A 12,624-nucleotide genomic window follows, 5' to 3' on the forward strand; every position below is an offset into this window, starting at 1 on the left:
CTCACCCGCTTTGTTCCTTCTGCCTACAACACTCTCCCTCTGCATAACCTCCTAAGTTACCACTTCACCTTGCTCAGGTCTCTGTTCTAGTATCACTTTCCCAGGGAGGGCTTCTCTGATGATCCCCCAGCACTCTTTATCCCCCTTCCCTTATTTATTTTACTCAGTTGCACTCATCACTCTCTGAGAGACTATAAATAATATAATTATCCTGTTTATTTCTGCCTCTTCCCACCCATCCAACTAGAATGTAAGAGCCTAGAGGAGATGTATGACTCTTTGAGGGTAGAGGCTTGCCAGTTTCGTTCACTGCTGTATCCCAACAAGAAGGCAACTTAGGGACTACCTCTTAGCATGTAGTCAATAAACATTTGTTAAATAAGTGAATGATGTGTTTCCATTTTCTCTTGATATTATAAACAATGCTACAATGAATAACTCTATGTGTATACCCTTGTCCGTTTGTGGATACAGACAAAAAAATGGGGAGGTTGGGTCAAAAGGTATATAAATATTTTATTTAATACATACTGCCAAATTGACCTCCAAAATAGATCTTCCAAGTTAGAGTTTCACCCACAGTGTGTTAGAGACCCTGTTCCCTCTTGTCCCCATTCTCATTAGTGTGGGTTTTTTATCAATCTTTTTCATTTTGCCTATGAACTTAAAAAACAGCAACAACCCTTTTTTCAACTTTGCCTTATCTTTTCATATATTTTTGGTCATTTGTACCTCTGATGTCTCTTTCCTCTTAATAACAAACGACCAATCTCATCACTTTGTAGCTGCTACCAGAACAAAATTTTATCTGGGTATCTACAGTCCCACTAAACCACTCAACCTAACCTTCAAACTTCAGTCCCACCCCCCCCACCTACCTCTCTTTACCAACTATTCATACTTCTTCCCCTTTTCCAAGCCCTTCCTTAAATCTGAAATGATCTTCCCTTTCTCAAACAACAAACTTCTACTTGTCCTTCCGGAATAAGCTTTCATGTCAGCTACCTCTGCACCCAAATTACCAGGACAACACCTGGGAAAGGGTAAGCACAGAACAAATATAATCGTAAGAATGAATTTTTGCTCTACCTGCATTCTGTAATCCTGACAACAAGATGAATTGCCAATAATAAGTTGGAGAGAAGAGTGAAGGTGCGGAAGAGGAAGAAGTTTACAGCATCTAAAACAATTTCTAAATTCCTAAATTCATCTCCATTCAAAGAACTAGGAAAGGCAGCTGGTAAGACTCAGTTCACGTATTGGTTCTTCCTTAGAATAAGAACTATAAGAACTGAATAATCTACCTTTTTAATTAAAATCAACAGGAAGAGGATGATAGCATATTTCAAATAGCCAGCCTCCCTTTTTAAGGGGGAAAAAAGAGAAAAACAAACACCTAGAAGGAGACACTGGCATGTTATAAGTATGCGCAATCTACTAATCAGAATTTACCAGCAAACCACATAGCATCTACATTGAGATACCACTTCTTACCTATCAGATTGGCAAAAATCCAAAAGCCCAACAACATATGCAGTTGGCAAACTTGTGAGGAAACACACACTCTCATAAACTGCCCTGAGAATGCAAAATAGCACAATTGCTAAAGAAGGAACTTGACAGTATCTGGCAAAAGTAAATATGCATTTATCTTTTGATCCAGTAACCCACTGCTAGGAACCCATTCTAAAGACACACTGACAAAAATACAAAATCACATATGCACAAGGCTTGTGACTGCAGGCAACAATGGAGAACAACAGTTACAGGAAATACTGGAGCATTGCTACGTATGCCCCTGTGTAGTGGTCACCAGGGCACACTGTTAAAAAAAAAAAAAAAAAGCAGGTGGAAGAAAATATTTTAATATACTACTGCTTAAGAAAAACGTGGGGCACAAATGCATAGGAGGTGTCAAAAATATGTATACATATGACTTGTATTCATCTTTTGTTATCGGTATATATTATTACAATTTTAATACAGGTTTTTCCTTTCTTAACATGTGTATACATTCTTTTGGCACACTCTGTATTTGAATTTGTTTACATATATTTTTTAAATGGAAGGACAAACCATAACTTTTTTTTTTTAATGGTCATCCATGGGAGAGGAAGAAAACAGTGTGAAAAGGACATAACAGAAGATAGATTTCTGCAGAGGAGTCTGGTGAAGTATATGCTTTACACAAGTATAAAACAAAATTAATTTTTCAAAGCATCCCCATGAATACAACATAAAATGAGGCTGGGTCACTAATTGGTGTTATCAGCAGAGAAGAGCCAATCGCAGTGATTTTAAAACACAGTCATTTGCACACGTCTAGTGGGACAGATCAAAGAACAAAAAAACAAAACAAAAAAATGTTTGAAGCTATATTCAGTGATTATGTTGTTGCTGGAAAGACTGGTATTAAGTCAGACTGATGTGTATATTGTGAAATAAAGTAAATTGGTAACCATGTGATATTCTAATTCTATAAATCTCAGCATCTAAAATACGGAGATTTTCAGTGTGGGGGAAAGAACACATAGTTAAGGATAAAAGACGCTAAGAAGAAAATCTTGTCTTGAATTTACCAGGTATTTCATCTTTAGAAAAAAAGCTTCCTAGCTTTGGCCACTGAAAAGTTCTAGAATCCTCCACAAACACAGTGGTACTGTATGTACCTTGTGCCCAGATCGTGGTCTCTAAACACCATTTCTCACTAAAAGCAACCAAGGAACTTTAGGGAAAAATCCAATTCTGGATCTGGGGTGGCAAAGATACAGGACGTATGAGGAATATCCTGTTATATTAGAAATCAAGGAAGTTCTCAAAGACCTCTAATGTTGTGTCCAGGACACAGTAGCCAACTTGACCAACCCAAATTTGAAAGTGGCCAAAGATGGGACCAAATGTACACGAGAAAGATAAATGCAATGGTTTGAACGACATCAAATATGTTAATAGCCACACATTCATAACAATACTAATTTTTTTAAAGAAAGCCTCTGTGATCACCTTCAGTTTGTGATCTTTGGAGGCAACCAACTCATTATTTTGAAAAATAAATAATAAAAGAATCAAGCATTTATCCGAACTTTTTGTAAAATGGGCACCTCAGAGCAACTAATTTATGAGGCAAAGTTTCTCTTTATACATGTATTCAAGCCCATAAATGGAGAGAGAATGAGAAAACTAGAATGTCAATACTTAGCAACCACTAATGAGTTAGTAGATGTAAGCAATGCCCGCCAATGTCTGGCTGCCAGCATCACAAATCAAACCTGAAAATGATCAAGTTCTACCTTTTCACAACATAAGGAACAGAAGGATGTTATCAATAATGACACAGGAAAGTAATCAGCAAAACCCAGTGAGGGAAACTCTGTGGGGCCAAATGTCACAGTTTATACAACAAAATAATTATAAAAGAAAGGGTTGGGTGGGGTGGACAAAGACCCTACAGTTTAAAAGAGACTGAGGAAATGGGTTAAACAATCACAATATATGGATCTAGTTTCAATCCCAATTCAAATTGCGTTAAAAAAATGCATAGGAAAACTAATGAAATGTAAAAACAGACTGATATTTATGAATTACTGCTTATTTTTAAGTGACTGGTAATGATACTGTAATTATATTTTAAAAGGAGAAGCCTTTGTTTTCTAACCACACAAACTGAAAATATCATCCATAGTATAATGATGAGCACTCTGGACGCTGAAAATACTCTTAGACTGGTCTGAGATTTGCTTCAAACTGAAGTGGGGGAGGACGTGCCGGGAGTAGAGGGAAAGAGTAGAAAACAAAATTGGCCAGGAGTTTATCATTTTTACAGCTGAGTAAAGAGGTATCCTCTCCACTGCCATCTATGTTGAAACTTTCCATAACAAAATTACTTTTAGAAGGGAAGAGACAACAATTGAAAAATTAAAACAGAAAAGACATTTACAAAGCCAAATAACAGGAAATTCCATTAAAAATCTGAATGAGTATGCAGAAAACCAGCAAAAGAATGCAAGGTATGAGCCATAAGGCTCCTTTGTTTTGGAGGGATGCGGTGGGAGATGGACGAGAATGGAGATGGTGGGAATATGTATCTCTATGCCCTCCATAATACTATTTCCGAATCATTTATGTAAGTATATTAGCATTTATGATCTTGAAGGAAAAAAAAAATATGTAGAAAAACAGGCTAAAAAAAACTAAACCAGAATTGACATACACAGTTTAAAAGTTAGTTATATGTGATTGCTGCTTCTAAAGTACTTCAAAGTATTTGTGAAGAGTTTATTTTATATTGCATAAATATTTTTCCTGGACTTCTTTCAACATTATTAATGCTATTAAAAGAGCTTTAGAAAAAGCAAACTTCAAGGCAGTCCCTACTTGAAATAACAAGAATCAATCACAAACATAGCTAGAGACACCAGTCCTTGTACTTTGCAAGGATTATCTCATTTAATCCTCCAACATCCCTATAAGGAACAGTATTCTGTCCCCTCTTACAGGTGAGGAAAATGATAGGGCCATTAGGGAACTTGCCCAGAGTCACACTTCGGGCTAAAGGCTGGAGGCAAGATTTAATGCAGACACCACGAGTTCACAGTCTGTGCGTTTCACCTTTAGACTGTAACCGGCAGCTTTGGCTAGAATAAAATAGAAAAACAGGCTTTTCCCAAGTGGCAATAATTACCTAGGAAGCATCTGAAATAATATTTGATATGATCTATACAGGCTCATTTGTAATAACACCCCTTCCTCATTTTTGAGGCAACAGGGTGCTACAATTTGGACTACTAAGTATCCTAAGTATCACACCAAAGCAGACAAAACAATGCAACGTGGTGATATCCTGGATTGGATCCTGGAGCAGAAAAAGGACAGTGGAAAAACTGCTGAAATCTACATAAAGCCTGGAGCTTAGTTAATAGGAGTACCAATGTTAGTTTCCTCATTTTAACATTACAGCCGTAGCGCGTGGTGTTAACGATGGGGAAACTGGGTGAGGATACACAGGAACTCTGAGTCCTAACTTTGCAGCTTTTCTGTAAATCTAAACTTATTTCAAAATTAACCGTTTCTATTAAAAGAATAAATGACAAAGTAAAAACTACTTAAAAAAAAAGATTGAAATGTACTTCTAGCTCAATGAAAACACACTAATTTCTGTCCCCAAATTTCTAAGCATCATATTTACAAAATTCAATCCTCTTGGACGTATTTTGATTTTTAAATCAATGTAGCATTCTGTGTGTTAATGTTCAAGAATATTGTCCAACTATTGTTCAAGAATATTGTATTTCTCGTCCTTAAGTCCTGTAAGGATCATGTCTTACGCAAGGTGGATTGAATCACCCACCACAGTTCACGCTCGCTTATGCTGTTCACTTACTGTGAGTCACTGTGCCAGCTTTGTCCTTGCTGCACAAAGGCCTCCTTCATCACAGATGCTTACAATGAGTGACAGAAAGCTACTGTTGTGGGCATTGTGCTCTCACTGTCCTTCTGACCTTCTCCCCCTGTGGTGTCTAGAGTTACATGGCAGAAATGGACTGACCTCATTCCCAGCTCCAGGGACGCCCTTCGAGCTATTGTAACTCTATCTGGTTAACTTCTCCTGGCCATGGTGATGGGGTCCGGTAGCCCTGGCCTCAGTCATTGGGCACAGAGGATTCTCCTGGCAGCAGGACTGGCTCAGAAACCAATGGGGGATAATGAAATATGAAGGGAGATGTATGTGTTCAGAACTTCTGGGGAAAAAATGTCCACATCTCCGCCCGCCCCCCAGGTGTTGTAGCATACAAAAGAAAGTTCTTAAATCTGCAACTTGTTACCATTTTTTCACCAGGTGGAAGCTACTCTGAGGATGAAAGCAAACAGAGAGAGGAGGGCTACTCAGGCAGCCGGGCCCTCTAACGCAGCCTCCCAGTCTCAACCTCACAAATATGAAATGGCAATAATACTTCCTGCAGATCACTGTTAATTCCAAGGCAGTGTCCGCACTGTGAATAAGTTTTTTAAAAAAGAAAAATAACTAAGAATTGAGATGATATAAAGGTATTGCTGATTTTGTGGTAATATTTACCTTTTGGTCATGTTGTTTAAAAAGACTTTACCTGTCAGATAGTCATAGTGAAATATTTACAGGTGAAACTGTATCTTGGATTTGATTTAAAATATTCCAGAATTTTAAAAAACGGAAGAATGAGGGGTGGTGAATGAAATAAAAATTGTGAAATACTGAAGGTGAGTAATGGATAAATGGCGGTTCGTTATATTGTTTTTTGCATTTTAATCTATGAAATATAGAAACAATAATGATCTCTGCATATATACAGAGTGCCTCTGTCCTGAAAAGCATGATACACTAAGAAATCAGTGAGAGTCCAGATCTTAAGAGACATACATTTGCACAACAAACATAAGCACAACACTCTCAAGACATCAAGTTGAAAAACCATCTAACTGAATGCCTTAATTTTTACTGCTATGAAAAATGAAATCTAATACATTGAAACTTTTGGGTTGTTACCTAAGTAATTCTAGTTTGGTTGTTTTACCAACAATGTACCTGAAAACTGGAAACACCAGCTTATATTGGCACCTAGGACCTACTTACCCTCATGCCCAATGGAAAGTCGTCCATTCTCACCTAACAAGACTGCTCAGCCATATCGAGCATTTTCCTTCTTGTAAAGCGTCTACCATTCTTTCTCTTCCCGCCTCACACCGCTGGGTTTCTTTCTCCCTCCCGATGCTTACTAATAATTCTTCGCTCATGCACATTCTAGGGTTTTACCTTCAGTTCTCCCTCCTTCCTCACTTCACATGTTCTTCCTGAGACAAGCATCAGCTTTCATGTTTTTTCATCTTTTATGATGACTGACCTCCTAGCGCCATATTTCTTTCTGGCCCAGACCTCTCTATCTCCTGAACTCCAAAAGCAAATAGTCTCACCCCACAAAATGACTGAAACAGGTCCACAGATGAACTATCCCTCCCTCCGCTCCACTTCTTACATGGTTATTGGCACCCACACCCAAAAGTCACCCTGCGTCACATCTGGTCACCAGGCCCTGGGGATTCTTTGTAGTCAGCCCCTTTCTTTCCCAAGTTGCCTTTGACCAGTCCCTCATCCTTCTCTTTCTGGTCATTTTGCAAACTTCTCTTAAATGATTCATGCTTTAGGGTCATCTTTCTAAATGCAAAGCTAATCATGTTACTTCCTTCCTTAAAACTCCCCAGTGACTTCCAACTGTCTGAGGTTCGAAAACCATCCTGCCCTGTAGCTCTAGAGCAGGGGTGTCCAAACTGCGGCCCACGGGCCAACTGCAGCCCGCAATCCATTGTTAATTGGCCCGCAGCAAATTCCAAAAATATATTTAGTTTACTTAAATAAACCAGGTGAGGCAATATGTACTTCACCTCGAGTGAGTGGCCCGGCTGTTTGTGTATTTTACCGCATGTGGCCCTTGGTGAAAAACGTTGGAAAAAGTTTGGACACCCTGCTCTAGAAGCTAGTGAGGTCTCTCCCCCCACCTGTCAGGAATTACTCTGCATAATCCCTGCTACTTACTCGAAACTCCAGGCTGCACTCTGATGCCAGTCCAACCCACTGGGCTGCTTCCTGAATCAGGATCACTGTTCTTATACGTTTCTCCTGTTAGAAGCCTCAATCATTCATTAGCTGTTCAGCAGACAGGTACTGAATTCTTTATGTGATAGGCCCTGTACCAGGGTACAGCAGTGGAGACTGACGCTGTCCTAGCCTCAAGGAGCTTATAGTCTAGCAGGGAAACGGACTCTAAAGAAAAAAGCTATGGGGGAGAGGCAGCGAGTGGGGGGAGCTTGGCGGGTAGAGAATAACCTCCCCAAGAAGTAATATTTGAGTTCATTGGCATGTTGTTACAATATCCTTTCCTGCTTCTTTGTAAACTAAAGTGATTTAGAAGTAGCTCACCCATTTTTGCTTTTTGGTGAATCTAGGAGTTTAAAAGGCCTTTCGCCTGAGTTATTTGTCTTGCACTTCCTCTTTGCAGAATTCACCATCCTGCAAAAACCTAACCAGATTTCAAGTCAGCATTCCTAAGCACCCTCCAACCCCACCCCCAGTACACCACCCTGAGGCAGAGCAGAACTGAGTCCTTCCTCAAGACTCAGCTGACATCAGTCACCCTAACCCTTCCCTGCCTAACGCTCCCCTACGTACCCTCCTCTGCCTAACCCTCCCTTACCTTGCCCTTCCTGATGGACAAAGAAGCCTTAGGACAAGAACAGCATTCTTTCATCTTTCAATTCCCCACCCAACACAGTGCAGACTCACAGTAAATGTTTCAAGGTTAAAAGGGCAAAACTTACTTTGTACATCGAGCATAGCTTCGTATAAACTTTCTGAGTAACAATTGAGCAATATCTGTAAAAACTTCAGAAGGCCGAGAAGCACCACACCTAGTTAAACATTCTACAGAAATCCTAGAAGGCATAAAAAATCATGTACAGGGATGTCTTATTTCAACATTTGACACAGTTGCTAAAAATTAGAAGCCAATGTCAATGGCCACCCACAGCGATCTGGGTAAACAAATCTGGGTACATTCGTTCTATGGGAGATCCCTTTGCTACACTAGTTAGAAGGAGACAGATCTGTCCATATTGACACAGAAAGATATCCAAAAATTGGAGGATGACAGTGATAGTACAATCTTGTCATTTATTCTATAAAAGAAGAAACATGTTTTCATAGCATGGGGGTAGGGGGGAGTCTCTAAGAAAGTACACGTATACATTATCTCTGAGGACATAAGACTAGAAGCAGGGAGGAAGAACCACCCTTTTCTACTTTAAACTTCCCAACACGGAATTTTTTAGAACGCAATATATTTCTTAAATTTAACACACAACATAATCATTAAAGCAAAAGGTATTGTTTATACTAAGTAGACATTATTTTACCAATTTCTTGTTTAGGAAACTAAGATTAATTTTTTTGACGTTTTGTTTTTTTAAGGTGAAATATTTTTCACTGCTAAATTCCTGGGGCCTGGAAGAGACATACAGCAGACACTCAGTATCTGCTGACTATTTTATAAATGTATAGATAATCTGCTATACATTTATAAAATAGTTGCTCAGAGGGAACAAAGTATCTAACAGCCGCTTCACTAACTCACAAAGGAAAAATATCACTTGCAGAATGTGTCTTAACAATCTAGTTACCAAGTTAAGTGAGTTAGGATATTTTTAAAAAGTAAACTTTTAAAAAGCACACACACTCTCATCATATAAACTACCAAGTTTACCAGGTAAAGGGTTTCTTCCAAATCAGTTTAATTTACAACGTGGAGTCTGGCACATTCCTGGTAATAATATGAGCAATAAAAAGATATATGAAAACTTGGGAGGAAAATACAGGGCCTCTAATAGAAGAAAATCAAAAATGGCTAATAAGCCTTAATTTTGATTTATTTAAAAGTGCTTATTTGGGGGTGGTAATTAACTTTTAGCCTAGACCACTGAGACCACCTTCATCTAAAGATCAAGCCCCCCCAGTAAAGCAGCCTTTTTATTTTCAGATCCTAAAAGAATGCCCCAGGGAAGGCAGGCCCTCCATGGCTGTTGATGCTGATGGAAGGTGCAATACCTGGAAGAGTGCAAGACAGCCAAGGTTTTAGGCCTAAAAGGAGAAAGCCTTCAATAAGTTCACATTTAACTTCAATACCCTGCTCCCTGTTTTTAAAAGGAAGATATAGAGTATTTAACCAAATGTTAATTCATTGGAAAGTATTATGTATACAAATAATGGCCACTGAGGAGCTCAACTCCCATTAGTTGCAGGTTTCCCCCAAGGGAAGGCACTTTCAGTACTTGTTTTGGGACACGTGGACCCAGCAGCCTACTTAAATTCGAAAAACCTACATACTCCCTGCATTTTTTCCCCAACCACTACAGTACTCTTAATTCTAAAAATTCCTTTCAGAGGGTGATTTAATCCTATGAAAAAACAAGGTTCTAAATAGGCTGTCACCGAAACCCAGTAACATTTAGAGGACAGAGAGGTTCAAATATTTCTCTGCCAAATTAATGTAACTGATGTTTAGCAAGTCAGTGAATTAGAAGTGAATAAAATAATCCTTTGAGACTACCCTCTTAAATCTTCTCCAAAGCCCACCTGGAAATAAATTCTTCCAAGGGCTACCCAGCGGGAGGCATTTCTCCCTCTAGCCATGGCTACTGCCTAGAGAAAGTTGTCTAAATTCATTGGGAAATCAAGCACCTACTGTTTACTTTCTAAACTTGTTACCCAAAGGTCCCAGGTTCTGCCTCCGCCCTCCCCGCCCACTCCTCCCCTCCAGAGAGCAGGGGCCCAGGTTCTGGTTTCTCGGGGATTGCAGTCCGACGTAGGTATGGAACAGGTGCTTACTAAATACCTGATTACACTATCTCATGGCACGGCACAATTCGACAGAAAAAAAAAAAGAAAAACTTTGGAAACCATCTAAAAGCAGTACTCGTGTTCACCGTGGCTAATAAACAGCTACACATGAGGCTTTTTAAAAATGAGGATCTTACCCATCGGAATGAAGCCCCCAGAACTTGCAAGCCCGCATCAGCCCGCCACGAGCCGGGGGAGCAGCTGCGCCAGAAAGCACCGCAGCGCAGCCCGGGCTCCCGGGGGCGCGCGGCGGGAGAATGGCGAGCGCAGCGTCTGGGGACTCGGCTCCGGGCGCCCCTGCTCCCCAGATCGGGGGTGGGAAGGGGGGGGAAGGGACTGGACCGGGGGCCCCCGGCGCCTGCAGCCGCCGCACCGAGGTGGGGGTGCCCGTTTCCTTGACAACCGCGCCGGGGCTCAGCCTTCCCTCTGGGACGGGGGAAGGGACGCGGCGGAGGGACCCCCCGCGCGGGGGCGGCGGCGGCCGGGGCTCCTCCCGGGCTCAGCCACCCAGGGCCCCGTCCGGCCGCGGGCCGCGCCTACCGTGTATCCCCTTTCCAGGTCACTCTCCTCGTAGCGAAAGGACGGAATGTAGACCTCCATGGCTGCGCCCGGCGGCCCGCGGAGGGCGAGCAGGGGGCGGGCTCCCAGCCGCGGTCGCCGCTCCGCTCCGCCCCGGGCCGGGCCGCCCCGCCTTCCGTCCCTGCGCCCGCGGGACCCGGAGGAAGCGCGGCCCGGAGCTGGGTGTGCGGTGGACCGCGCTGCCCGCGGCGCTGTGGGGAGGGGGGGGCCGGGGCCGGACCGCGAGGCCCGCAGCGCGGGGCGCGGGGCGCGGGGCGCAGGGCGCTGGGCTCCAGGCCTGAAGGGCGGGGGAGATCAGCTGGTCCTGGCGGAGGCGGGGCCTGAAGCTGTGAGTCTGCAGAAGAGGGGTGTGCGCCTCTGCCCGGGCGCCGGGCACTGGGCCTCCCCGGGCGCTCGCTGCCCGGCGGGCTCGGGCGTGCGCTGGGCTGGCGATGTGCGCGACACCACCCCTAACAGACTGCAGGACGGCGAGGAAGAGAAAAGCACGGAGCGTCTTGATTTTGTTTTGGTTGGTGGAATTTTCATTTTACCTCTTGGCTGGCATTAGCAGTGAACCCTCCAACTTTTACCCAAACTTTCCTGTTTCCCTGGGATTCCAGGGTCAGTGTCTCGTTCTGAGTTAGCCATCGAATTTGGGAATGGTATAATTCAGGACCCGAAAGTCAACTGGTTACAGAGACAAACGCTCTGGCTATTTGCTCCAATTCTAAAATGCTGTATGGGGCTCTTTAAGAGAAAATAGAAGACGAAAAAAAAAAAAGAGGTGAGGGCCGAACCTGTCCTTAGGGCCAGGATGTAATAACCTGAAAATATCTAAAGGATGAAGTGTTCCACTGGAGAAAACTGGATTACCAGGTTACCTTTGTAAACTCTGAGTTTCTTCCTTAGGTTAGAGCACAGAGCAGAATTGAAACTTGGAGGTGACTTTTGGGGCCCTGAGAAGTGACCTCAGCCAGCGAGCTGCTGCACCTAATTCAGGGTACACTTGAGGCCAGGGAGCATTTCTATTTGGCAAACTCGAACGTTTATGACGAGACCGTAAATCATGGAAAAGAAGAAGAATCAGGCCCTTTGCTGTAAGGACTTGCCTGACGTGGACCCTGCAAAGCCTTCTCCATTCGCCTCATCTGAAGACCCATCCTCTTTACCCACGCGCTTGCAATTTCAGGATGTGTCTTCCTCTCAGAACTACATGCCTCAGCATAAGCTGTGCCCTGTGACCAGACCGCCTTTCCTGTTTTCTCCAGGCCACTACCTCCTGGTGAACCAAACAGCCCTCTGGGCTTCATGCTGAGTTCAGAGCCCAACCTGTAGTTTCCCTTAAGCCTCGGGTAACTAGACACTGTACTGTGATTCTGCTTCACCCACTGGGTTTTAGGGCAAGTACCCTTAAAAAAAATTTACTATCCCCTGCTTGGCATTTTGCCTGGCACATTATTCCTGAAAGCTTTACTCATCATTTAAATACTCATCTCTACAAAAGCAGTGGAATGCAGCAGATACTGTATACTTTGGCCAGATGCTATTACATACCGTGTCTCATTTAAGCTTCATAAAAACCCCATGGAGAAGTGCTATGTGCAATAGGATTTTCAAGGACTAAGAAGTAGTGTTTCTTTTTTTAA

At 42.5% G+C, this 12,624-nt stretch overlaps 1 protein-coding gene across 4 annotated transcripts in view; it reads right to left on the reverse strand.

The window, feature by feature from the left end:
• Positions 1–11,224, reverse strand: part of SNX24 (sorting nexin 24) — a 142,540-nt gene extending 131,316 nt beyond the window's left edge. For 3 of the 4 annotated variants that reach the window (XR_013993688.1, XM_081054348.1, XM_081054349.1), the window contains exon 1: positions 10,961–11,146. Coding sequence is in view for 3 of the 4 variants with exons in the window: in XM_081054348.1 (XP_080910474.1) it covers positions 10,961–11,020 (60 nt within the window). In the remaining variant the exon portion in view is untranslated. Of the gene's footprint in view, positions 1–10,960 lie in introns of all 4 variants that reach the window. The other variant, XM_081054350.1, reaches the window with a different exon arrangement.
• Between the last annotated feature and the right edge of the window lie 1,400 nt (positions 11,225–12,624).

The sequence above is a fragment of the Rhinolophus hipposideros genome (assembly GCF_964194185.1).
Source record: "Rhinolophus hipposideros genome assembly, chromosome: 7".
In the NCBI taxonomy this organism is placed as follows: Eukaryota; Metazoa; Chordata; class Mammalia; order Chiroptera; family Rhinolophidae; genus Rhinolophus; species Rhinolophus hipposideros.